The 26,905-nt window shown below is 37.6% G+C and overlaps 1 protein-coding gene across 2 annotated transcripts in view; it reads right to left on the reverse strand.

Annotated features, from left to right (window-relative positions):
• Positions 1 to 26,905, reverse strand: part of fras1 (Fraser extracellular matrix complex subunit 1) — a 292,855-nt gene that overhangs the window by 43,486 nt on the left and 222,464 nt on the right. The window contains exons 29-42 of one of the 2 annotated variants that reach the window (XM_028033228.1): positions 21,235 to 21,394; positions 20,284 to 20,462; positions 15,759 to 15,875; positions 14,769 to 14,883; positions 12,648 to 12,785; positions 12,246 to 12,278; positions 11,181 to 11,312; positions 10,969 to 11,091; positions 9,542 to 9,789; positions 8,552 to 8,703; positions 7,031 to 7,193; positions 4,981 to 5,113; positions 3,871 to 4,055; positions 2,558 to 2,711 (exon numbers count right to left, since the gene is read on the reverse strand). In XM_028033228.1, coding sequence (XP_027889029.1) covers positions 2,558 to 2,711; positions 3,871 to 4,055; positions 4,981 to 5,113; positions 7,031 to 7,193; positions 8,552 to 8,703; positions 9,542 to 9,789; positions 10,969 to 11,091; positions 11,181 to 11,312; positions 12,246 to 12,278; positions 12,648 to 12,785; positions 14,769 to 14,883; positions 15,759 to 15,875; positions 20,284 to 20,462; positions 21,235 to 21,394 — 2,032 coding nt within the window. The remainder of the gene's footprint in view (positions 1 to 2,557; positions 2,712 to 3,870; positions 4,056 to 4,980; positions 5,114 to 7,030; positions 7,194 to 8,551; positions 8,704 to 9,541; positions 9,790 to 10,968; positions 11,092 to 11,180; positions 11,313 to 12,245; positions 12,279 to 12,647; positions 12,786 to 14,768; positions 14,884 to 15,758; positions 15,876 to 20,283; positions 20,463 to 21,234; positions 21,395 to 26,905) is intronic. The other variant, XM_028033229.1, reaches the window with a different exon arrangement.

Raw genomic sequence — 26,905 nt, forward strand, 5'->3', positions numbered from 1 at the left:
GAACTCTGCTCCGCCTACAAATCTCAGTCTCAGTTCAGTTGAAGTGGTGTAGAAACAGCTTAATCTACGTTCTACTGCAAATACCTCAATACTCTTGAAATAAGACAAAACTAACTTAGAATGATCTTTTTTAAAACAAATACTTCATTGATATTCAGAAGAAAAGTTGGAGTTCCACTTAGGCTTGGCACAATAAACAACAAATCAATGAATCGCATGATAAATAGATATGAACTCTATAATTTCCATTTGTACGAGCGAGCCTAGCGTTAGCAGGAGAAATGGCACATTTTTCTTTACCAACAAATAAAGAGAAATCTTACAGCTGCTATCATCGGACACCACTCCATTTTGTGAAGAAGAAAGTTGCGCTCAGTGTTGACTTTACAGGTTTTTTTTATCAGTAGTAATTGGTGTAGTGCCCCCACAGGCGAGGAGGGGAACAGGTTTTTCTAAAGATTTGTGCCGTTTGACACCACACATTGTAACAAATGTTGCAATTTTATTCCCAAATCCAACCAAGACTCTCGGACTATCAAATGTGAAAAAACCTTTAGCTCATTAATTATTCTCACAGGCAAAATTTTTAATTCTCCGCATCATTCATAGAAAAGATTCCTCTCCAAGACAAGTCAGTAGGTGCACCCTTGCAGCCGGAGAGGGTTCCCCTCTGATAAATCCGTTTGTTTGAGTGGCTCGCTGGAGTGAGGACAATAAAGAGTTGGCCTGTTAAAAAGACAAACTGCCTGCGTTTCGTCATCTTGTATGAAATCACTCAGATTCCCGCTCGGTCCCATCAGTCATACTCAGCGGCGGTTTTACAGCACCGTCACACTCGACTTCACGGGCTGTTTTACGGTGTTTAAACTGCAGGCGGGGTGTTATTACAAAATGTTCACACCGGGGTGCGTGGGTGTGTGTGGAGTTTAAGAGAGAGATGGAAGATGAACCCAGGAAGGCGGCAAATTGAGAATCTTTTTGGTGGAATAATCCAGGAGACGACCGCCATGTATAGACACTTGAGGATTGACAGGAAAAAAACAACAACTCGTCAGTTTCCCACCCAGTTCCAGGATTTTAGGCACTAAAGTTGGTCTAGATGATAAATTTCTGAATCTGTCATCTGTGTCTTGTCTTGTGAAGCAATTTCTTTGAGCCCACCAGGCTTTGGCATCGTGGAAAGAAAGAAAACTCATTTTCGGGCGGTGAAAGAAATCTATGGAGGTCAGCCGGTTTGAGGGTGTGTGAGGAATGGCTGCAGACGTCGCCGTGTTTGTCTTGTTTTAGGCGAACTGTGTGTCGGAAGTGAGAGTAATGTGTTTATCCCTCTGTGTGCGCGATCTACTCCATCACATTCAGAATAATTTACAGTACAAATACTTCAATATAACCGCTGAACTGGTTGTTCAAATGGGACAAACTATCCTACAAAACACAAATTATTCAAACAAAACACAAATTAAACAAAGAATCCTACAGTTTCAATAATGTACAAAATATAAAATATAACTTGCAAGAAATGTTTCAGCAAGATGAAGGAGTTTGTTTTAAGTCAATAATTCCTTAAACATGGCAGATTATTTCATGTACAACCAGAGGTGGGCAGAGTACCCAAAAATACTCAGGTTAAACAAAGAGACTCAAGTAAGAGTAAAAAACTCAAGTATCTTTTTACCAGATACTTTTACAAGTATCTGGTAAAAAGTCAAGTACTAAGTTAAGTGGAAATTTTGGGGTTTAAAGGACAAAAATGACAACAATTCATATCAGTAACAACAAACAACAAAATCAGGTAAAAGAAAATGTTTCCAAAACAGTTTCATTCAATAAATAACTTATGAAACTTAAACAAAAACTGCAGGTGTGTGTCTGTGTCTGGTGAATTTTTGGTTAAATAGTGTTTGTTTTTCATTAGGTGGGTCGAGAATCCAGAAATGTTACTCAAGAGTAGAAATACTTCATGATAAAATTACTCAGGAAATAGTAAAGTGTAGTAAAAATAAAGTAAATTTTTTCAAAAACGTTACTCAAGTAAATGTGACTAGTTACCAACCAACTCTGCTTATAACAAAACATTTTTTTCATTTTATACGTGAAACAATCTGTGTTAATGAATTATTTATTTAAAACAAGCTCCTATATTTTGCTGAAATACTTGCATGTTAGTTGTTTTCTTTTTTTAAAGTCTATTAAGATATTTGCACTAGAAACGAGACAAAAATATTTTCTAAAACCTGCCAGAGCATTTTAAATCCTTTCACTGTTTTCTATGTTGAAATGAAGAAGCGTGTTAATAATCTATGGCACAGGTGTCAAACTCCAGTCCTCAAGGGCCGCAGTCCTGCAGTTTTTAGATGTGCCACAGGTACAAAACACTGGAATGAAACGGCTTAATTACCTCCTCCTTGTGTAGATCAGTTCTCCAGAGCCTTGCTAATGACCTAATTATTCTGTTCAGGTGTGGTGCAGCAGAGGCACATCTAAACGTTGCAGGACACCGGCCCTCGAGGACTGGAGTTTGACGCCCCTGATCTATGGTGTTTATGTCTGCGCTCACCGTAGGTTGGGATCCTGACGACGGTGAAGATGAGTTCGTTTTCCGGCGTGTCGCCGTCGTAAACGCTGAGAGACGAGTTGGTGACGACGACGCCGGAGTTTTCCTCAACATGAACGCTGCTGACGGAAACCGTCAACTCAGAGACGGTTTTACTCTGCAGGAGGAGATCAGAGAGAAAATGAGGCGATAAAACCCGGTGAGACGGAGATGAATGCACCAGAATCTGAATCAAAATTCAGATTCAACAATCAGTTTGAGGCTCTAGATGACCTACCTACCAGATTTTTCACCCTGATTATTTCTGCTTGATTTTAACTGAATTTTACAGGTTATATTTTGCTCTAAATATGAAAAAAAAACTTTAAAATATTTCCAGATGCTCAAATTCTTTTTTTTTACCTTGCAGAAACTGTTTATTGCTGCAAACATTCACACTGCAGACAGCCTCATCAATTCAACTGGAGTCTAGAAACAGGATTAACCGGCTGATTAGGAAGCAGATTAGGTTTCTGTCAAAGACGGCAGCGATAGTTAATTTAGATTAAGTGTTTCTCAGATTACATTAGATGCTTTATAGATTACAATAACTTCCAACATTTCAAGGTGTGCAGGTTTGTAGACGACAGTAAGATCTATGATAAAGTCCTCCAGATGTTAATAAAACAAGTTGTACAGCGTTTTAAAAAGCTGAAAAGACCGGCTAACACTGCAAAACATTAAATTTTACAAAGTACTTCTATGTAGTTTCTAGTGCAAATATCTTATAACACTTGAACTAAGACAAAAGGTAACTTGCAAGTAACTTTTCAGCAAGAATTAGGAGCTTGTTTTAAGCAAAGATATTTCTTAATGTTGATTTTAAAAAATTTCTAGTTCAATTGGCAGGTTACTAGGCAACGGGCGGAACTCCACTGGCGTTGCTAGGTAACGGGCAGTGCCTGCTGATTTGTGAAGATAAATTCTGTAAATTTGTTCCAAAGACAAAAAACATGAACTTATTGCCAAAAAAACAGCTGGGTGGTCTTTAAGGGCTTGGGATGTTTTTAGAAGCAGCAGAAACTCAAACGGACGGATAAAAATTTAGAAAATTTTCATCTTGTATAAATAAAATCCTGATCCTCTTGAAAATCAAAGATAAAGAAGTAGGGACTGGTTTAAATACTTTTGCTTTTAAATAATTTTGGAGCAAGTTGATTAGAGAAAATATTTTTTTCTCAAAAAAAAAAACAACAAATATTTCTCACGTTGTTTATAACCAAAAACAAAATTTTACTGTATGTTTGTCTCAGTTGTTGCACTGTGGAAGTTTTTACCTGGATGTCGATCTCCACAGTGAACGTCTCCGTCTGGCTGTATCCGTCGCTGATGTAGAAGCTGAAGACGTCCTGGCTGGCCTTTTGCTGGCTGTCCTGGACGTAGAAGACGTGATCAGAAACCAAATCCTCCACAGAGAAAGGAACATCTGGAGTCACAGCGCGCGAGCCGCCCACTGAGCCACCTGCAGCGGCACAAAGCAGAGGCGCAGCTGTCACAGCTGAACTCTAATAGCGAGAACTGCTGACCGGGAATCACTTCAACAATACGGTCACCGTGGTTACAGGAAGTCCTTATAAGGTCCATCAACACTGCAAAAACAAAAAATCTTACCCAGTATTTTTGGTCTAGTTTCTAGCACAAATATCTTAGTACACACGAATTAAGACAAAACTAACTTACAAGTAACTGTTCAGCAAGAAATAGGAGGTTGTTTTAATTTAATAATTTGTTTATATGGAGGAAAAAGGTCTACTGCCATTGGCAGATTATTTCACTTATGACAAAATATGGTTCCCATGTTATGAATAAATGAATGGATGGATGGATGGATGGAAAAAATGAAGGATGAGTGGTTTAGCTTTCACTGTATCAGTTTCATCTTTTTGCCCCTCCCCCACCCACTGCTGATGCCTTCAGGTCTTGTATTAATCTCCATATCTGCTCCTCTGTTTTCTGTCGTTTTTTCGTACTACTCCTCCACAGAGGTCAGAGTGCAAAGCTAATAGTTGTTCAACAATCTAACATGGCTGCCTCTGTTAAAGCTTTCCTTTCCCTTTGTGGAGCCATTTCTTGAGCTCTGATATATCCAATGATTTTCAGGACTTTCTGCAATCTGCTTCAGAACTGGAGGCTTTAATTTGATTTCCTCCTTCCTGCTCTTACAGAGGTATATTTCCCAGGTCTGCTTTTATCTGAAATCAGCTTTTTAATTCTCTCCTATCTGCTCTTTTTCTGAACAGAGGATAAAACGTCAGAACATTTGGTCTACAGCTTTTTATTTCCAGGATATTTAGCCGGGATCGTTTGAATGAGACACAAACATGAATGTGGAAATTATCGTGAGCAACTGGATTTGTTGCTTTGTGCAGCTGTTGAACTGAACTCGCCTCTTTTTGTGTTTTCGATGAAGCCGTATTTGGGAGGGCTGACGAGCCAAACCTGCAGCTCGGTTGACGGCGTTTCCACGTCCGATACTGTGATGTGATTGGTCGACAGCAGAACACGGCCGCCTTCCTGGACCTGCCAATCACAGGAAACGAGTCATTCTGACAGAGTCACTTCAAACACAATGGTGGCAACACTTGTGCTAATCCAGAACAGCTTTAGCGTTTTGCTAACATTTAGCTTCCCCTAAATGAATGTTTTTTAATAAATTAAAATTTTCTCAGCTGTTTTGTAAACTTTCAGCCGAATAAAATTCTGTTTTGATGTGTTGGTTATTTTTCAAGTAGAGATTTATATCCTTATTTTGAAGTGGGTGAAGTGTGTTTACAAAGCAGTTCCACTTTCTCTCCATTTTCCCCACTAATTACTTTATTTAAAACCAGAAACATAGAGGAAGAAAATAAAACATGGACAGTGGAGAGCAAGATATAAACATAAACACATTTATAAAGCATGTAAATTACAATATTGCAACTAAATTCTAAGTTGTAGTCTTTCAAGGTCATATATGATTTAATTCAAGTTAGCGCATTAGCTACTGCTAACTTGTCGATTCATCATTTAATTGAATAATTCAGCTATTAGTCAATTATTAAACTAATCATTAATTTCCTAATATCAAAGATGAATAACAATGAACAATATAACAAGTGATGTTTGAAGTAATGTTTTGTGATTTAAATTACGATTTTATTGAAAACATTTATAATGTTTTTATCAGTAAAATAGTGACAGGAAATAGGCTAACGAGACGGAAAGGAACTGGACGATGGAACAGAAGGTGAAAACAGTTTGTGATCAGTTTTAGAGTATAAAGCGAAAGATCAGGCAAAGTCAGGAAACTGGGAGTAACAGGAAGACAACAGCTAACGCTTGCACAGTCCAGTTCTGGTGTGATGCAAAGGTGGGCTGACAGACAGAAGGTCGCAGAATCACAAACAGAAACTCCAGATGGGAAGCGAGTAAAGTTTCCAGACAGCAGACACTGAGTTAAAGGTCAGGGCTTTTAATGAGGACACACAGGAAACAGGAATCTACTCACAAGGAAGCAAGAATGAGTTAAGATTCAGGCAGAAGCAGCAAACAGCCAAATCATGTTAGACTGGGAGAGTAAATAAGAACGGAAGGAAATGTTCAAGGTTGCTCCGCGGCAGAGAGTCGAGTTAATGTCACGGACAGAGAGAGTGAAAGGAAGAACACAGGGAAGCTTTGAGAGAGATAAAAGCCTCAACTTCAGACTAGTTCCTAGAGTAAATATCTCAGTACACCTGAAATAAGACTAAAATTAGAAGTAATTTTTTTACAATATATAAGTGCTTGTTTTAAGTGAATAATTTCTTGATATTGATGATAAAGTACTAGTACTATTTGCAGATTATTTCACTTATTTCAAGACATTTTTCCCACGTTATAAATCAATATAGCCATGGTTTTTAATGATTTATCACATGAAGAAGCTCATTCATGTCTGATTTTAAATTAATTTGTTATTTAATGAAAACAGCAATTGTAAAATTGTGTTTTAGTCAATATTAGCAAAATATTGATAAATATTTTTGCATATTTGTAATGGAAATGCAGTCAGAGTTGCAGATATTTTGCGCCGTAACGCTCTCTGGGAATCAGCTTTTGAAACTAAACAGATGTTTCATTACTTTCCAACTGAGAGTTTACTTCTCAATTAATTGTTGCAGCAATATTTCTTATTTCATCACCTCACTTTGAGGATTAATATAATATTCATTAATTCACTCAGATGTGTTTTCCTCTCCCTCAGCTTGATAACTTTGGCATTACTCACATATTAAAATAAAAACAATATCAACAAATTATATACTTCCCTTCAGAAATCCTGAAAAACTACCAACTGATCCTTGTTCTGCTGAAAATGTGAGCAGATTTTGTGACTCAACATTTAATTCTGGTGATACAAACCAAAGTGGATTAAAGAGGAAAAAGGAAGGGAATAAAACAGGAAGTGAGCGCGCCTACCTTGATGCCGCCTGGCACGGTGACCACCGGCGGCTGTCTGGGTGTGGCGGTGATGGTGATTGTGCACATCTGGTTGTCAAGGCGATTGCTGTCTTTGTCGTGAACAACAAAATGGAAGATGTCCGTCACCGGCTGGCTTCCTGTCTCCAGTGACGTGACGTACCTGCACCAGGTTGGTTTTTATTAGAAAGTCACAAACTGGGCGACATGGAGGACAAAAAACGTATCCTGATCCAATTCCACAGAAAAATTCAGGACTCAATTTATGACTGTTTGCACAGCATGACAACGTTTGCAGTAGGGCTGCAACTAACGATTATTTTACTAATCAATGAATCTTTTGATTATTCTGACAATTAATTGATTAATCAGAAAAAAGGGACACACAGATGTTTTTATTTAACCACTTAAGCATTTTATTTATAATAATAGAAATACATTATTAAGAGATGCAAATAAAACAAATAATTTTTTTAAAAGCAAACATTTTATTGCTTAAAATGCCATGCAATAACATTCCTTTAGTGAATCTGGCCTGAGTGAAGCTAAAACCTAAAGATATTTACAAAGGTATTTTTATCTTAAATGCAAAATGTATTCATATTTATACAGATTCATATTTATACAGATTCATATTTATACAGATTTAGCTTAATTACTACTCTAAATATGTTGCTTTCCAGCCAATAGGTTTTTTTCCGAGTCTGTATATTATAGTTACCAATTAATCAATCACTAAATTAGTCAACAGTTATTTCAACAATCCATTAATCACAATTAACCATTTTGAACCTAATAAAAAATATTTATCTTTTTGTTACTTTTACTTTTATGTGGGGGTAAAAAGGTCACATTTTGCTAACGGTTAAAACATTCATGGGTGTGAATGCTTTGCCTTCCTCTAACTGGTAAAATTGGAGCTACTCTAGGTTTATGCTAACAGGCTCAGTTTGAGAAAGTAAAAAGTTTCAAGTCTCATTTTGTGTCTTTCAGAAACATTAGACTGAAGAAAAATAAGTAAAGTTTTAGCTTTTCCTCTCCTGGTTTAAGCTACTAATAACTGAAGCTCCAGCATAAAGAACCCTTAACACCATTTTATCACCTACAATCTGGAATAAACAGCTCATCTCTTCTTTTCAAGTGGTGTCTTTATTAGAGCTTCTTCGGTCCTGCAGGCCCTTAACAAAACCAGAGATCATAATTATCCCTGGAAAATCTTTTGACTTTAGGATGAGAGCTTCTTGTTTTTTTGATAATGGCTTCTTTGGGTTTTTTAATAGCCTTAAAAGTCAGCCTTACTCTTCAGGTTGCTCTGCTTCATAGGCTTTTACGGGCCTCTGAAGTTGCACTGAAAGCCTAATGAGATGCACTCCACAGTGTAAAAAGTATTAACTTTGACGCTCAGAGGAGCACTTGAGAAAAAGTGGATTTAAACCATTAAAAGGCGTCAGTAACTTCATCAATTTTCACTAATACTCTACCTAAATCAGTAACTCCATCACCTGAATGTCCCTGCTTTACCTGATCCTGTGCAGGTTGACGTCCTCCTGGCTGAAGGAGGAATACTCCCTGAGCTCCTGCGGCTCCTGCTGGGAGGAAGTCCTGGTCAGGACGCCGTACATCGGCACCGACACCAGCTGGATGTGGATCTGGTCGTCGAGGGACGTGTTGTCCTGGTAACGCCAAAACAGAGAGGCTCTCAGCTCAATGGGGTTTTGTTGGGATATTATGTGACAGCGCTGAACAGTGAAGTGCTAAGCATTAAAAGCTCTTGTCTTTAAGTATAGACCCCCTAAAATGTCATTATTCCCATCTGGAAAATTCACACATGCGGGTGTAGGGCAAAAAGATGACTGTATTACATGCCATCCATAACTGCACTGCTGAGGTAAAACAGCTGAATAATCAAAATGAAACCCAGAGATGCAGGTATTATTATTTCAGTGCAAAACAACAAAAGGAGAAAATAATGCAGCAAGAACAAAAAAATCACTATTTTTTGCTCTCTGTTGGCTCTGCTACACTCAGTGTTTCCATAGCAACTGACAACAACGCCACTACATGTTTCAGAATTTAACCCCCAAGAAACAGTCAAACATTTCCCCAACAAAGAACAGAACATTCAGTCGGTTACAGTTTTATGTTTTTTTTAGGCTCGATGTTTCTTTTGGGATTATTAATAATTGATCACTGTGGTAGATTAGCTACTGCTGCTATAAGCTAAGCTAACACAGCGGTGGTTGACTAGCTAATTTAAACAGCTGCTCTACTGATTATATGTTAGAGTTGGTGTGTGGGTCGATTATTAATATTTTTTTTAAACTGAACCGAATCTCACCTGGTTCCACAGCACATCTACATGTTACGGTTGTCATAGTCAAGCTAGCATAGCTGACCTACTTCCCTTCTCCTCAGCACTTTGTTTGAAAGCACTTTATAAATAGTTATTATTATAAAAAGTCTGATGCGTTTCTAAGACCTTTTACCCAGCATGCATCTCTTCCCACTCACCGTGTAGGCCAGGTGTGAGCGTCGGATGACTGTGCTGCTTTTCTCGCCCACTTCCAGTGACAGCGTAGCTGCCGGGTCTCGCCGCGGCCCGTCGCCCGCTCCGTCCAGCACCGTCACCTGCACCACCGTGGTTGCCATGGAGATGCCATCACTGACCGAGAAGGACATGGCGTCGTCCTGGGTGGAGAGGCCGGTGTGCCGGTAGAGCAGGACTTTGTGGGTGACGTCGGCGAAGGAGAAAGTGTCGCCTAGAGAGAAAGACAAGAACCGATATCTTAAAAAAATTACAAAAATCGGCTGATACCGATGTTGATGTCGATATATCCTGCACCCATAATTAGGACAATGTTGAGTCCTTACAATAAACAAATATTTAATCCAATAAAAGGAATAACTGCATACATTTAATTTCAGTATTTTTAATTCAATGTGTTTAGAAACTTTTAATTAGTAATCTACAACTTCCCATTTCCCCGGCTATTTAATGTAACATAACATTCAGCTCCATTTTTGCTAAAAACTCTTTAAAAAGAGAAAAACCAGAGAGTATGCCTTATATACATCAATCAGGAAGTCTTAATTTGTCTTAATTTACAATCGGAACAACTGGACCTGAGATAAACACACAGGAACGGCATCTTGGAGCCACCAAGTTTCCATGGTAACACCAAGTTTCCATGGCAACCGACAATAACTGATCGTCAGTGTTTTTGTCAGATGAGATAAATGTTTGGCTTTTCAACAAAAAAAAACATTACAGCAGTATTTGCTATAAAACTCCAGGATGAATAATTGACAGATCACCTCATTCCCATAGCTAACTACAGCGTAGGATCCGTGATGCTGTGGGCTTCAACAGGGAGTAGGGCAGAGAGTCTTTCAGAAAACTACATTTGGGTTATTTCGGGTTTTTCCAACATCATCAGCACAGAAACCGATCTCTACACTCCAAAAACACAAAATCCTACTAAGCAATTTTGTCTATTTCCTAGTAAAAGTAAATTAGTACACTTGAAATGAGACAAAACTAACTTACAAAAAAAATTCAGCAACATATGGGAGCTTGTTATAAGTCAATAATTACTTAAGGAATTGTTCCATTTGCAGATTATTTCACATATAAGAAGACATTTTTTCCGTATTTTAAGTAAAACTGCCAATGAAACTAGTATTTTTCATCAACATTAAGAAATTATTGACTATTTTTTAATGAAAAGATTAGGAACATAATTTGCCTTCTGATCTTTTTCTATCAATATCTACAAGGCAAACTGAGAAAGTGTTCATCAGTGCAGTTAAATATGGCCGTCTCTCTGGTTATCTTCTAAGATGCTTTTATTTTGGAAATAAATTAGATGCATTGCTAATGAATTTGAAAACAGAAATCCGTCTCTCTTGGGTTAAAAACTTGTGGTCGTCTTGGTTACCGTTACTCATGCGGATGTTGTCGTCCCTCCTCATCAGCTCTCCATGAATGGGAGCGTCAACCAGCTCGAACTCCAGGTCGTCTGGTGCCGTGTCAGCGTCGCTCACCGCCAGCTGCTGACCTCCTGCAGAAAAAAAAAAACAGACAAGAGAAAAAACGTTCAAAGAGAAGCTGCTGCAGAGAGAAATCGTGCTGCTTTTCCTTTTCTCTTACCGATTGCAGCTTGTCCCCCCAGTTGGACTTCCAGCAGCGGGTCCAGGACCTGAAACACCGGCGGCTGCTGGTGGTTCGGCAGCAGCAGGATCACAAAGTCCAGCTCAGGAGTGGTGTGTTCGCCGTCCGACACTGAGGCACAAAAAAGAGAGATCTGCAAAAACAAATGCAACAAAGCCCTACCGAGGGAATTTCTTCAAATAATAGAATAAAACAACGTCAAAGCGTATTAGACTAAACCCCAATATAACCATAAAACTGTGAATCTTACACTTTGTATGGGAACAAACTAATATTTTTTCTGCACAAACGTAGCACAAATATTTGACACAAAATTTGATAGATTTGAAGAAGGTGGAGAGGAAACTTCACTCAGATCTGTTACTGACCCAACTAATAAGTTTGCTTAACATTAGTCTAGAGGTCTTTGTGGCTTAATAACTTTTGATAAAAATGAAAAATAACCAACTAATCTTTTTAAAAAAATTGTAACAACAAATGCAATTTTAGCTGTTTTTATTGTTTTTTATGGAATAATTGTTTTGAATTTCCACAACAGAATGACATTGTAAGTACCAGTTGTATATTTTTAGATCTACTATTTTTCTACTAATTAAGTTGGAAACTATATGTTATTTTTTTTAAACAAATATCAACATCCAAAGAGGAAAATGTACTCATTTTCTTTTAGCAGAAAATGTTGGACCCTAAAAACAGAAATAAAATTGTGGTTCTGTAAAACAACACCAAAATCCCTGGAGGAGATATTTATCAAAAATTTAAAGTTTTGATTTTTCAAAAGATCAGGTAGCATTAACAACTCAAACAAGTTTTATTTTGCTAAAGATAAAAGAAGATAAAGACAAAGTGGAAATAAAGGGAGTGATCCTCATCAAAGACATCCAAATCCAACAATACAAAAAAGGTTAAAATAAAGAGAATAAATACTGGATATAAACAATAAGAGGAGCTGAAAGAGAAGGCGGTTGTTTGTATAAAATGAGGACAAAGTGCCTCCTTCATGCTGCCTTCCTTTCAGGTTTTAGGTGGGTGAAGAATATTTACCTGTGAAATAAACGCTCAGAGACTCCGGCAGGCCTGTCAGGTTTAAACACAGCAACAAGTTACAACTGGAAGGCGATGAAAGTAAAATAAAACCCTAACTGTGCATTCAGGTGCTGTCGCATTGCACAAAAAAACCTCAACACATAAGCAATAAGGCTTAAAACAACTGAGGAGGCAAAGAGGATGGAGCTCCAAAAACCAGGATTAAGAAACATTTAACTCGGACCGCTTTGATGTTGGATTATGGATTATCTTTCAGAACCAAGGTGTCTTAAAATATCCTCTGAACTTTCCAAGCCGCCCTCAGACTGCTTTTAAAACGGAGTTCAACCCCTGTGCTGCTTTTTAAGAGACTGTGTCCAGAGTTTACAAAATAGTGAATGACTGTAAGTGAAGTCGCACCAGTAAAGGAGTACTGGTAGAGCTCCTGGAGGTGGGACGGCGCTGGCGGCGGTCTGTAGATTATCTTTCCATTGTTGACGTCAGCCTGCGTGAAATGTTGCACTGCCTTGTACGGCCTGTCCCGATGCTCGATGAGTCCTAAAATCAAAAACAGGAAATGTTTACAAACTAAGTTTTTTAAATTTTTATTGGCTTCCATGTAAAACATGTTTACATTTCTCAGGTTTTAAGGGAGCGCAAAACAAAGAGACTCCAATGAAGGACGAAGGAAAGGAAAAGATCCAACATTTCAAAACATGAAGGATTTCTGTTATGTAGAGCAGCGTTAAACATAAACCAGTTAAATGATGATACAGAAATGGATGGACGGATGGATGGATGGATGGATGGATGGGTGGATGGATGGATGGATGGATGGATGGGTGGATGGATGGATGGATGGATGGATGGATGGATGGGTGGGTGGGTGGATGGATGGGTGGATGGATGGATGGACGGATGGATGGATGGATGGATGGATGGATGGATGGACAGATGGATGGATGGATGGACGGATGGACAGATGGATGGACAGATGGATGGATGGATGGATGGATGGACAGATGGATGGATGGATGGACAGATGGATGGATGGATGGATGGATGGATGGATGGACAGATGGATGGATGGACAGATGGACTAATATACACTAACGCTTCATGTATTCAATGGAGCCAAAGAACAAATATTTTTCAGATTTAATGTTTTTGTTTTTATCCAAACCTTGGGCTCATTAAGACGTTTCACTGCTGGAACCTGAATCTGCTGAAACCGTCGACAAAGCGCCTCAACAAACTGACTTCTCCATAAAATCTCTCCTGCTGATGTAAAAACTCTGGCGCTCAGAGCGCCGGGTTGTGTTTTGGTTTTAGCGTTTAGCTCTGAAAAATGCCCCCTCTCCTCAGAGCGACTCGAACTAATCGATCTGCCCATTAGTTGATGAATGAGAGCCGTTTTGAAGCAGTTCTCCGTTTCATTAAACCGAGCTTCGAGTTACTCAGCAGGCTGACAGACGCTGAAGTCAACGTGGTCAGGTCTGAGTGGTGCATTAAATGCAGCAACACTAACACAAATCCACTTGAAGAAGAAGTTTGGAGGAACCGGATGCAACACAATCGTGTTTCAGTGCAAGAAGGCGATTAGTTGAATTATATGAACATCCTGCTCCTCAAAGGGAAGTCAAAACGCAACTTCTACTGATTTTAGGGGCGACATGCCTGCGCTCTGGCAGTGTTTAAAAGAAAACCATAAAATCTGCAGGATTGACGCATATATTTCCTCAAAGCAGACACCTGTGGCTACATTTTGATGCGTGAATTATTTCAGTAGAGTGAACTATGTACAAACAGCAGCCTTTTGTTTGTGAAAAAACAAACTTGAAAAAACGTCAGAATGCGCATTCTAGCAGTTGAAGAATCCGGTCATTTTATTACATTGGAAAACTGAAAACAGCCAAAAATTTACACAAAAGTAAATCGTGACTTTAGAAAAACCGTAAGAGAAATCAAAACGCTAAATCATTTAAAGATAGCTCAAAATCTTGTGACCTGTATAAAAAGTTTATTAAGTTTCTAGGTTGAAGTAGGAAACGATAGTAAACTATTAAACGTTTTTGTTGAAGTTTTTTGCAGAAAAGGGAATTGGTAAATAATTTTTAGATCTGAAACATAAAGAAATATCTTGATTGGATGTATTATTATAAGACATCTATAAAGGTTTTAAACTTTTTGGGTTAACTTTGCTTTTCTGGGATAGAAGAAGTCAGTCTGCTTAGTCTAAAATCAAGATTAAAGCTGAAAGCTGGTTAATAAATTAAAAATATATATTTTTAATGTATAAACTATTTCTTATGATTATTTTTATTAATTAATTAATTAGTTAATATTATTTAAAATAGCTTTATTAAAGAAAATTTGACTTATGTTAAAAAAAAGTCAGCTTAAAAGTTTAAGTTAAAGAACACACTGGTAATGGCTAGCGGTAGGGTAAGTGTTTGGATAAATTCAGCTACTAAAATGAATGAAAATCAATACAAAGTAAAAAAATATGAGTAGAAATAGAAACCTGTGTGTGTGACTCACCTTGTCCCGGTAAGAGAGGTTTGGTGACGTTAAAGAGGAGTTTTTCGCTCGGAGTCCCAGAATCGATGAAGGAGAGAGCTGAAGCCGTTATTTCTGTCACCTGATCCTCCAGAGCCTCCACAAATTACACAAATTAATAGATTAAGATGAAAAAAGTAAAAACAACACAGCAGCTACATATGAAACTTACTCGACCAACTGCAATCCAACTGCAGACATAAACGTTTCTCTACAGTTGGATACAGAATAAGATCTACACATAAATGTAGTAAAAGTCAAAAAATGAAGTCAAAAATAAGTAATTTTGAAGGAATTATCAAGCAACTCATAAAAATAGACTCTTGGTTTCACTTCACTCTGCTACTTTCTCCTACTACTCTCCAGATTTACAGTAATTGTTGTTATTTCAACTTTTAACTTCATGTTTCTCTGTTTTTTACTCCTCTACAAGCTGAATCACATAGTCATGTCATTAATGCGTCTCAGCAAGTTTACATTAATTTAGAAACAGCAATACTAACGTTTTAACTGAGGAAGAGTTCAGAAATCAATATTGGGTGTAGAAACCACAAGATTTTCAATGGGTTCAGTGCAGTGGTTCCTTATTTTTCCAGAGATGAATATGTAAAAAAGGTCAGTCCCAGGAAAGTTGTAAGGATGGATGGATGGATGGATGAAAAAATCCATCCATCCATTAATAATACATACAATACCTCTACGTAAACCAATGACCTCAGATTCTAAACATTTCAAAATAAATGAATAAAATGAGTGCAACAACACAGCGTTTTATGAAAATGTACAAGTTTTGTGCACAATTACAGCAATTTCTAAAGAATTTTCAGCTGAACACTTTTTAAAAACATGTAAAATGTTGTGAAACAACGACTAAATTTTAGCAACCTGCCTGAATCCGATTTTTCTTGCCCAATGGGGCAGCAGTGAAGCTTTGGGTCAGAGGTCAGTGAGATTGTGTTTGGTTCTGCTTACGGTGATCTGCAGGTCGCAGTCCGGGGCCAGCTGTGGGAATCCCGGCATCTGAGGTAAAACGCCGATGGTGAACGTCTGGGCATCGCTCTGAATGAGAGGAGAAACATCCGAGGAAACCTGCAGACACACACACACACACACACACACACGCATGCACACACGCATGCATGCACACACACACACACAGAAACCATTTCATAATCAGACAATGAACATCCGGCCACAGCTCAGTAAATTAAAACATCATCAAAAAGTTAATTTATTTTAGGGATTTAATTAAAAACTGACACTCCTGTTATGTAGATTCATTACACACATTCTCCATCTTCACAGAGAATGTTCTTCAGAGGTCCAGTCTTATTTTCTTATGTATTTTACAATTTATTTGGAAATGAAGAGTCTGGAGGACCACATTGCTTGAAGTCCAGTGTGACGTTTCTACAGTCAGTGATTATTTGGGGGCCATTTGGTTCTGGTCCACTGGGTTTTCCAAAGTTCAAAATCAGGAAAAAAATCTCTTTTTTTCTTTGAGTCTGTTTACTGCAGTTAACGATTAATTGATAATTAAATTAGTTGACACTTGTTTCAATAATTGATTAATCCCAGTTAATTGTTTCAGCCCTAAAGTAGATAGATCTACAGTATAGAAAAATAATATTTTTTCATGAGTCTGCACACTGAAGTTGCGATTAACCGGTTACTAAATTATTTGACGATTATTTCAACAATCGATTAATCACAATTAATCTGATTAATCGTTTCAGTCCTAAAGCAGATAGATGTAGGAAAACAAAGGGCCTGCTTTTAAACTGGATTCCTCCAAAATATTTTCCACTCGAATTGGTTTTCTCTCTTATTGTGGAAATAAAACATAAAAACAAACGTCTGACCTTTACAGCAATAATAACTAGAAAAGTGATATTAGTTCCTGCTGTGACAAATTTTCACAGGTGTGACAATTGCCTGGAAAGAGGTCTGATAGTAAGAGTTCAAATCCTCTGTCAACAACCACTGCCATTAAACTTTTACAATCCTTCAAAAAGAGTAAAAAAAGAGAAGAGTCTGCTTTTATCCCAGCAGATGAGAGGAAGCTCTGCAAAGCACTTTATGGAAGCGCCGAGGTTAAAAGGTTGCTTTGAAAGCGGAGGGCGCTTACCGGAGTAACCGCTCACATCCCTCAGGTCCTCCCAGGGCAGCAGCTTTTCTTCTCAACATGTTATCTCTGAGCGCTAATAGCCACTAATGCTGAACACGATCAGCTTTCTCTGACCTCTTAGCTTCATGTTTCCAACATGTTCGAGGTTTTCAATTAGACTGTGAGAGATTATGATAACTGAAGGGTTGATAAGGTAACATGACTTAAAAGAAAAGCTAAATATTTGACCTTTTCTTGTCAAACGTGACCCTGAAGTCGATCCAACAGCAGTTCTGTCTGAATCCACGCTTTGTGTCGCATCTTTTTGGATGAAAATATAGTTTCAGAACTTGTAGAGATGAAATCAGTGCCACCAATCACAAGTAATGTGCTGTCATGAGAGTCGGAGTCGAGTCAGCGGGATTTATTGACAGCGCCATGGCTGCGGTAAATTACAGATTATACAGCAGATTCAATTCAACATAAATGCTCTGCTGCTTATATATGGTACTGTTTAAAAGTTTCTGAAGGTCTCTGCTTTTTTTGTGTAGTTGCTTTTTCACCCAACACATAAATCCAGAACTTTTCTCTGAAACACATCAAAGGGAAAACAGGAAAGTTCTGGTGGTTTCTACAACAAACTTCTGTAATCTGTTCATATTTGTGCTAATAACAAAGATTAGCATGTGTTCAACTGAAATATTAAATTTTTTGAGATCTTTTATCCTACTTTACATTTTGAGAAAGTTTATTAATTTAATGCTATTATGCTTTCTTTTAAAAAAAGTTAGGTTAGGTCTCTGGGCTATACAAAACAAGTTTATTAATTTTTTATTTTTGCACAAAATCATTCTCGACTGACTATTTTTCAGTCTGCTCAGTTCTGCCTTTCAGAATGAGCTGTTTTAGTGCTTCAATCCACATAAGCTGCAGTTGGAAATGGCCCCCAACTCAATGTTTACACTCACATGTGAAAATGGCTGCAAACAGATGTGCAATTATACAACTGTATGTCTTCGAAAAGAAGAAGTGGAGCCTCCTGCACAATTGGAAAGAATGAAGCTGGATTGTAAGATGACAATAAAACTATTTTCCAGCAGCCATTGTATACCGACTACAGCGGTAAAACCAACTAGACCTCCACTTGTTTTGCTAGATAACAGGGCTGTACACTAAGAAATATCCACTTATTGAAAAAAAAAAGTTTGGGTGTTTCTTTTGTGTTTGCTGGGTTGCTTTTAGAAGCAGTAGAAACCCAAATGTAATTAGAAGTCAGGGCTATTTTTAATAGTGAAAGTAACTCAGTAAACTTTATAGACTTTATCAACACTTTGACAAGTTGGTGTGAAACTTTACAAAGCAAAACATTTCTGGGACATTTTCTTTTCTCTTAAAAGGTTTTTGCTTCAAACTGCGATGCGTTCAAGGATAATTAGATGTTGCTATCAGCTTTTGGCTGCCTCTTCTGTATTGCTACTGAAGGTGGAAAACACTGATTAATACTCCATTAATGGGACTTTATAGGATTTTGAGCCAATTTGCAAATAATTTGGCTGCATTACTGATGTTCAACATAAGTCTCTGTAGGATGATCAGCTCACTGCATCGGTTCTGAAACTTGGATTAAAGAGGTGGAAATCTTCAGCAAACAAAATGAAGATGAGAAGGATCAAGTTGGCAGATTTAAAATAACTTTGAGGTGGTTAATGCTCCAAACTCAAGGAAACTTTTAAGTATTTAGCAGGATTAATACACCAGATAATCAAATGCCTTAAATGACAGAACACAAAAGTTAGATATATTAAAATACAGACGCAGAGATGTGACAAAAAAGAAAAGCTTTTTGAATTTCTTTGGACAACAAAGTTTGAGAAAGTCTTAAGAAAAAGAACAAAAACGCAGGAGGGAGGTGAAGGTGAAAAAAGATCGATTGTGAGACGGAGAAGTAAAAGAGAAAGATGTTAGAAAGGTCGGCGTCTCCAGGAGAGAGACGGTGGAGGTGAACTTGGTTTGAGGTTCAGAAAAAAACTACAAAGAGCATAAAGTCCAAGAAAACAACAGCAGGAGTCTTTGTCACTGTTTCCTCTTTTATTTATTGTTTTTACTCCCAAGTTGCATTTTTAATTTCCACCTAGCAAACCTAAAAAGGATTCTTAGCCTGTGTTCTGCAGAGAGACTGAAAGAAAGTAAGCAAAGCTGGAAATAGATGTAGATATTTAAAGAGAAGGTTGTGGGAGAAAAGTTTAGGTGTTGAGTTTTAGGACACAAAATTATACATATCTTAATCCATAAATTTACAATGTAACCTTTGACCTCAAGTAAATACAATGGCGTATTAGGGCCATTGCAAATAGTAAAGAAAAGAAAGGAGGGGAAAGAACTCAGATTTTGAGATTAATCTCAGAAAATGGACATAAATTTCTTAGTGTGAAAAGTCAAACATTTTTTAGAAAACAGTGTAATATTTCTAGAAAGTCTAAGAAATTTTCTAGAAAGAAAAAGTTTCAGGAGAGAGTTTCAAATGTTTGACTTTTGAAAAGTTTGAAAACTTAATAGTGCAATAAAAATAAACATTTTGAGTTGTTTGGATAACAACTCTGATTAATTGGACTAAATCCATCCATCCATCCATCCATTTTCTGTTCACCCTTGTCCCTAATGGGGTCGGGAGGGTTGCTGGTGCCCATCTCCAGCTACGTTCCGGGCGAGAGGCGGGGTACGCCCTGGACAGGTCGCCAGTCTGTCGCAGGGCAACACAGAGACATACAGGACAAACAACCATGCACACACACACTCACACCTAGGGAGAATTTAGAGAAACCAATTGACCTGACAGTCATGTTTTTGGACTGTGGGAGGAAGCCGGAGTACCCGGAGAGAACCCACGCATGCACAGGGAGAACATGCAAACTCCATGCAGAAAGACCCCGGCCGGGAATCGAACCCAGGACCTTCTTGCTGCAAGGCAACAGTGCTACCAACTGCGCCACTGTGCAGCCCGGACTAAATCCAATTAATCAATTATGTCCAATCGATTAATTGGATACAAAATGTGGCATATTTAAGCCTACTTTTAAAAAAATTGTTTGGGAAAAACATATTTCTTATGTTCTTTAGTTGAACATATTTACAGTTTTTGTTTTATCTTAAATGGAAAATGTATATATTTTCTGTGCAGTTTTTTTGCAAAGTTTTCACTTTTGCGAAAAGTCAAAACTTTTCTAGAAAAACACTCAAACATTTTGAGATTAATCTCAGATATTTTTGAGAAAAACTTGGAGCTTCAAAATCAGACGTCCAAAATTTTAGACTTTTCTGAAGTCGAAAATTCGCCACAGATCCTTCAATTAGTGCGCAACATTAAGCCCACTGTGAGCGTTAAGCCCTGACCTGGAACTGGAAGGAGTCGCTGTCGTAGCTGGAGCCGAAGTGGCGGTACCAGACGGTGCCGTCGTTCACGTCCTGCTGGGTGAAAGACGCCGTCGGCGTGAAGAGCTGGTCGTCGATCAGGGAGGGATGCCAGCCTTCTGGTGGGCTGTCAGCTGGCATGGACACAAGCACCACCTCCCCTGGACACAGGATGAAGGTGATCAAACGTTTCTCCTCTCATTTGTGCAATAAATCAGTCAAGAAACATAAGGAGAACAAAACAAGGGCATCATAAAAGTCCTAAATATACGAGAGTGGAGCTGGTTTTTAGAGATTAAGCAACTTTAATAATAAATGAATTAAAAGAAGCAACTCAACACATTCCCTTCTGCATATTTTATTGCTTAAAATACAATAAAAGGATTAATTTTGGTGTTTATTTGTTGCAAAAGATGAATCTGCAGCTAAAAAGTAAATATAAAATCAACATGTGAAAAGATGTTTATTCAATTATCTGCTTGATTTAACTCCTACAGAGTGTAGGGCCGATCTGTTTGTTATTCTGTGGATTAACCGATTAATAATTGGTTAGCAATTGGTTGCTCAATAGGAGATTTTTCTTTTTTTAAATAAATTTTAAATGAGTGAAGCTAAAACTATAATTAAGGACTTTGTAGTAGAACATGTTAACTATAATCATAATATAATTAAAGATATCATTAATTAATAATTAATCAATTACTAAATTAGTGATTGAGTATTTTAATAATCAATTAGTTATGATTATTCACAATTAAGTAATTCAGCCCTAAAGGAAATAGATGTACAGTTTAGAAAAACAACACTTTCTTGAGCCTGTCTACTACAGTTAACGAATAATCAATTATTAGTTGACGATTATTTAAAAAATTGATTAATTACAATTAATCTTCTTATTCCTAAAGAAAACATGGTTCTGATCCGAGCTCTCACCATATTTGGGTTGTCCCTCTGAGGCCAGGATGGTGTAGACGATGTCGTCGGAGCCGACTCCTTTAAAGTCTGTCTGCAGGTACTTCTTATCGAGCCGCACCGTGCCTCCCTCCTTCACCCAGGCCATCGGTAGAGACACCAGATGAGGAGAATCCTGAGGCTGCAGAAACAAACACATCAGAGTCAGATGGAGGATCCCGGGTGTTCGCCTTTCTGCCACAAGATAACATTTCTGCTATTAGCTGAAATTACACATGCAGCCTGTTTTTAATCCACAGAGAAAGTGATATTTTTATTTCATATTATTTCCTGCTTTTTCTTTTTTGTATGCTTTCACTTTTTTTTAAACCCCAGAAGTTTTCCATGCAGCAGCATCTGTCGTCAGCTCTGTGGAGCAGAAATAAGAAATAACAGCAAGTTCAGATTCTGATCTGTGAACTGAAAACTTTACAATCAGGGTTATTTTTGTAAGGCCACATCGATCCTACTGCCTGCAAACAAAGAGCAGGGCTAGTTGGAGAGAGCCTAGAGATGGCTGATGATTCATGGTTGCTCAAGGCTATTCAAGTGAAAGAAAAAAAATTCTGAGAAATTCTGTCATGAAGGTTTGAATGGAGACCTTTTACCTCGCTGTGTCACCGTGCTGTCTAAATAAAAATAGCTGATATAGAAATCCTGTGTCAGAGAATGAGACCTGTAACATAACACAAAAAACTTTAACAAAGACATTTTTACAGGAGTAAAACACTAAATATCACTGAAAAGTTCAGGAATACCAGCACTGCTTTTTAAAACAAACCCTGCGGATGGACTGACCTCACAGAGGAAAATTATAAACTAAAAACTTAGTTTTTGTTTAAAATTAACCAGATTATGTCATAAATTTAAACTTCGATTAAGCAGGAAGGGCAACAAAAAGAGTTCAGTGGGCAAAGGAATTATTTAATCATTTTAAATAATTTGTTCATCGCTACAACTACCTCACACTAACAGAAATAGAAAAATGTCAATGACCACCTGATATTGGTCATGGATGCCATCTGCTCTGCTCCTACACCTGAAAATCAGCCTGATTTAATCTTTTTTAGTGGAAAACTGCTGTTTCTCTTCTGATGATTGTCTTTAAAAACTGCCCTGCAAAGGTATTCACAGTTGGTTCATGCTTTGCTATCTTTACAACAATGTTAAATTATCTTAATCAAGGTTTCGAAAGACTTCAACTCAAATTTAAGACTTTTTAAGACCACTATGAATGGAATTTAAGATCTACATCTCCACAAAAAAGTATGAACTTTGTTCAGCCAATTGGCAAACTACACTTATTCGACAGACTACTTAGCAAGGCTGTATTAGCAGCTAGTTAGCGCCTTGAGTCACAGAATGAAATGAAGATGTCTGCATGCAACTCAAACTTTAGCCTGATGGAAAATTCCCACAATAAAAAAAGAAACTAAATAGAATATACAAGTTTAAGTAGTCCTGTCAAGACAAAATTTAAGACCTGTAATTAATATATGTCAGGCCAACTTACTGTTTAATAAACGATTCAGTTTGTCATGTTTACAACAATGTTAGTGTATCTTATTCAAAATTTCTAAATGTTTTGCCAACTCAAAATTAACACTTTTGAAGACCCTTTAAAGACCATTATGAATGGAAATTAAGACTTGTATCTTAACAAAAAAGTGTATAAACTTCGTCCATCCAACTGGCTAAAAATTTGCACTTATCCATGATAGACGCAAAAGCTAGTTAGCTAGCTAGTAAGGGTATATTAGCAGCTAGTTAGCAGTAGCCTCAACTGCCTTGAGTCACAGAACGTAATTCAAATTTTGGCCTGAAGATACATCCAATACACAAAATCAAATAGTCCTGTCACAACAAAATTTAAGACTTAAGATTAGTGTAGTTAAGGCCAACTTGCTATTTTTTATATTGTTATGTTCTGTGTTTTTCTGTGTATTTATTTCGAGTTTCTGTCTCTGAGTCTCCCTGTTGTCCTGTCTTACCCTTTGATTGCTCCCTGGTGTGTCTCGTTTCCTTGATTGCTCCCTGTGTATTTAACCTCACCTGTGTCCTTTGTTCTTCGTCGGGTCCTTGTCTACCTACAGTCGTTAGTTGTCGTTTGTAGTGTCAGTCTGTCTTTATGTCCTTCGTTTACCCGGTGCTACCGGTGTCCAGCCCTGGCTTTCGCTCGGCCGTGCTGCCCGGTGTCTGGATCTATTGGACTGTGTTTATTCCGGATATCTGCCATTAAATTCATTTTGTTTTCACCTCATCCTGGGTCTCCTGCATTCGCCTCACCACCTCCACTCCACCGTTCATGACATATATGAATTTAAGACATTTTAAGGTTTTCATTTTATATACACGCATTAAAGACTTTTTAGGACTCTTTAAGGGTGCATGAACACATTAGATTGAGATTTGGATTATGGTGAAGTTGAAGGAAAAAAGATTCAAATGGTATAAGCTAAAACCAAATTTCTCTGCAGTTCGTTCTGCAAAGCTTTTTAAAGTACATTTGTGGATTCACCAATTCATGTATATTTTTGTAGAGCATATCTAAAATGTAACTTGTGAAATTGAAATACCAAGACGCCATTAATTTTACTTAGCACTGACTGGCTGCATTATTTAAGGAAAGGAGGAGAGAGAATATTAAGAATAATGTAAAATCTTAGAAATTACCCCCCAAAAAATAAATATTAATACCACATTTTTTCTCATTAAAATACTTATTTTTATTAATTTTTTTTAACTTCATTGAGTCATTTATACTTTTCTGTACTTATTCTTAATTATGGTCGTCCCAGTCCTCCATAATGAATCCCTGGGAGGATTTTAATAGCGAGCTTTCCCTGTGTTTCACTTTGAGCTAAAGATAAAAGCACAAAGGCTCAGATACCTACAGCAGTGCAAAGCATAAATACTCTGCAGTAAGAGTTGAAAAAGGTGATAAAACATCAAAAAGGTGTGAATACGGCGTGTCAGACGATAGTGTGTGCCATGCATGAGAATCTAAATTTGCAGACAATAACCTGCAGGCCATCCACGGCACTTCTGCCTGCTGCTGGGCTGATCCGAATCACACTGATTCACAGAGTCCACGACAGAAAGCAGAGAAGCACAGAAAAAGAAACCACATACATCAGCATGGCAGGCTTTTAACTCACAGAAACATGTCATCTGGGAGATTATGGTGCTCTCAGGATGAACACCAGGAGCTCTCAAGGACATTCAGAGCCAGGAGCTCAGGATAAAGCGGGTCAGAGGGACCTGGTTGGGTTTTTAACTAATATTTTCCCTCTGGTCTTGTTCTGACCTGCAGCTGCAACCGTATTTATTCATTTTCTGAGCTTTGCTTGGACAACCCTCAAATCTAACGAGCTTTTTCCACGTGAGATTCGAGTTGATAAACAGTCTAATCTCCGTCAAACAGGTGCGAGAGCTAATGAAAGGCTCATGCAAATGTGGAGAAAAAAAGCAAATTTGCCTAATGTCATTTTAAATTGCCTGAACACAAAGGATAAACAGAACGTGAAAAACAGGAAATGAACACAAGCTGCGCTCCATTAGAGGCTGGGTCTCTGTTACAATGTGAGAAAAACTTTGTCAATATTCCACTACCGTCAAATAAACAACAAAACTACTGTAAACAGATGCACAATTATACAATCATGCTTCTTTGAAAAGCAGAAGTGGCACCTCCTGCACAACTAACAAGTGGTTTCTGAATAGAAAGTCAACAACTGCGTTAGCTGCGTTTTCATTACAAATGAGGGCAAAACTTTGTCAATATTTTACTAATATAAAAAAAACTATAACAAAATGGTGAATAAGTTAGTTCACGTGATAAGCTGCATCATCTTCCTACCACTTCCTGTCGTCTTCTTCATGGTTTGTGCCAGTGACAACATCGGTTTGTTGATCATGTGACTCGTGTGATGCAAAAAAGTGTTTCCACTATAATTTTGCAAAACAGCCCTAAAAAACAACATTATCCAGTTTTTTTTTTTATTGGTGTGTTTCCATTAAGCTTTTTTTTTTTTGACTAAATGTCAAATTGCACATCGTTGGATTATTGGAAATGCAGTTAATGACACAAGTTTTCCTACAGTATGCATTTAATGTTGAGCAAAAAGTATCCAGAGGGTGTTTTGCTTTTAAAATGACTAAATGTGTGGAGAAACTGTTCACAAGAAGAAACTTTAGGAATGTCAGGCTTTAAGACTGCAGGAATCTCTAAAAGTTTTGCTTCTCTGTAACATATAGAACCACTCTGAAATAAATAAAAATATATATTATCCTCAGCCACAGTATGCATGAAACATGTATAAGAGGAGACCTTTATAGAGCTTCCAGACAGAATGTAAACCAAGACGCTGCAGAGTTTTTGGCTGCCGTCCACAAAAACAGAAATAAATGACTCTGCAGAGATGGAGTCGGAGTCATCCATAAAACATCAGCTGGCTGCCCGCCTGGACGGTCGTGCTGTTGTAATGACAGAGTTTCACGCGCCGACAGGGGGACGGGCGAACAGGACGATTTCACCGACTTCTCAAAAAGAAATTGAAAGGCGCAGAATGATGATTAAATTCTCTTTGGCAACACATTTCAATTTAATCCGGAACGACTGAGAATGGCATCTATGACGAGAGAGGGAGGGAACAGAGAGCATGCAGGCAATATCTTACGCTGCAGGTGCAGAAAAGTGGGCTTTTTTCTGCCCATAAAAACATTTATCAGGGTTCCTTTAACCCAAAAAGAAATGCCAATTTATGACACGGAAGAGTTACTTAAAGGTTAATATTGCCTGAACTTTGGGAAGAGCATCAGGAATTATATAATTAGGTAATTCGTAACCTGGTAAGAAGAAGAAAAAAACAAAATCACAAAGTTTCTACACTTTTCCCCCAGTAAAATTCAAGAACTTTCCAAGCATTTTCAGGGTAGATTTTCAAACTTTCCCACCACCACACTTTGGAGTTAAAAGCAAACTGTGAATAAGTACCTTCACTCTTCTAGGATACAACTTTTTAACTTCTAGAAAACTACCCTATAAATTCTAGATATGTACTTTTTCTTTGTAGGAAACAACCTTTTAACCTTTTACTAGAAAAGTACTTTGAAATTTTTGGAAAACAACTCCTTATCTTTTAAAAGGTTATCTGTAAATAGTTAATACATACCTTTCACCTTCTAAGAAGCAACTAACTTCTAGAAAAGTAATCCAGAAACCAACCCTTTAGAAGGTTTTAGAAGGTTCTGGAAAAGTACTTCAGTGTCTAGCAATTAAATGTCTAGGAAGTACTCTGAAAGTTCTAGAAAAGTACCTTAGACCTTCTACGACACAACTCCTTAACTTCTAGAAAAATACTCTCACTTGTCGATAAGTACTTTAAAACCTCTATGAAACAACCCTTTAATGTTTAGAAAAGTACTCCAAGTCATAGAAAAGTATTTCATAGCATCTGAGAAACAGCCTTTAACTTCTAGAAAGTACTATAAAAGTTCTAGAAAAGTACTTCGGACTTTTTAACTTCTTGAAAATTACCCTGTAAATTCTAGATAAGTACTTTCAAGTTTCTAGGAAGCAACTTTTTAACATTTAGAAAAAGTACTTCAGAGCATCTGGGAAACCCTTTAACTGCTAGAAAGTACTCTGCAA

This window comes from Xiphophorus couchianus, chromosome 12, assembly GCF_001444195.1.
Source record: "Xiphophorus couchianus chromosome 12, X_couchianus-1.0, whole genome shotgun sequence".
Lineage (NCBI taxonomy): Eukaryota > Metazoa > Chordata > Actinopteri > Cyprinodontiformes > Poeciliidae > Xiphophorus > Xiphophorus couchianus.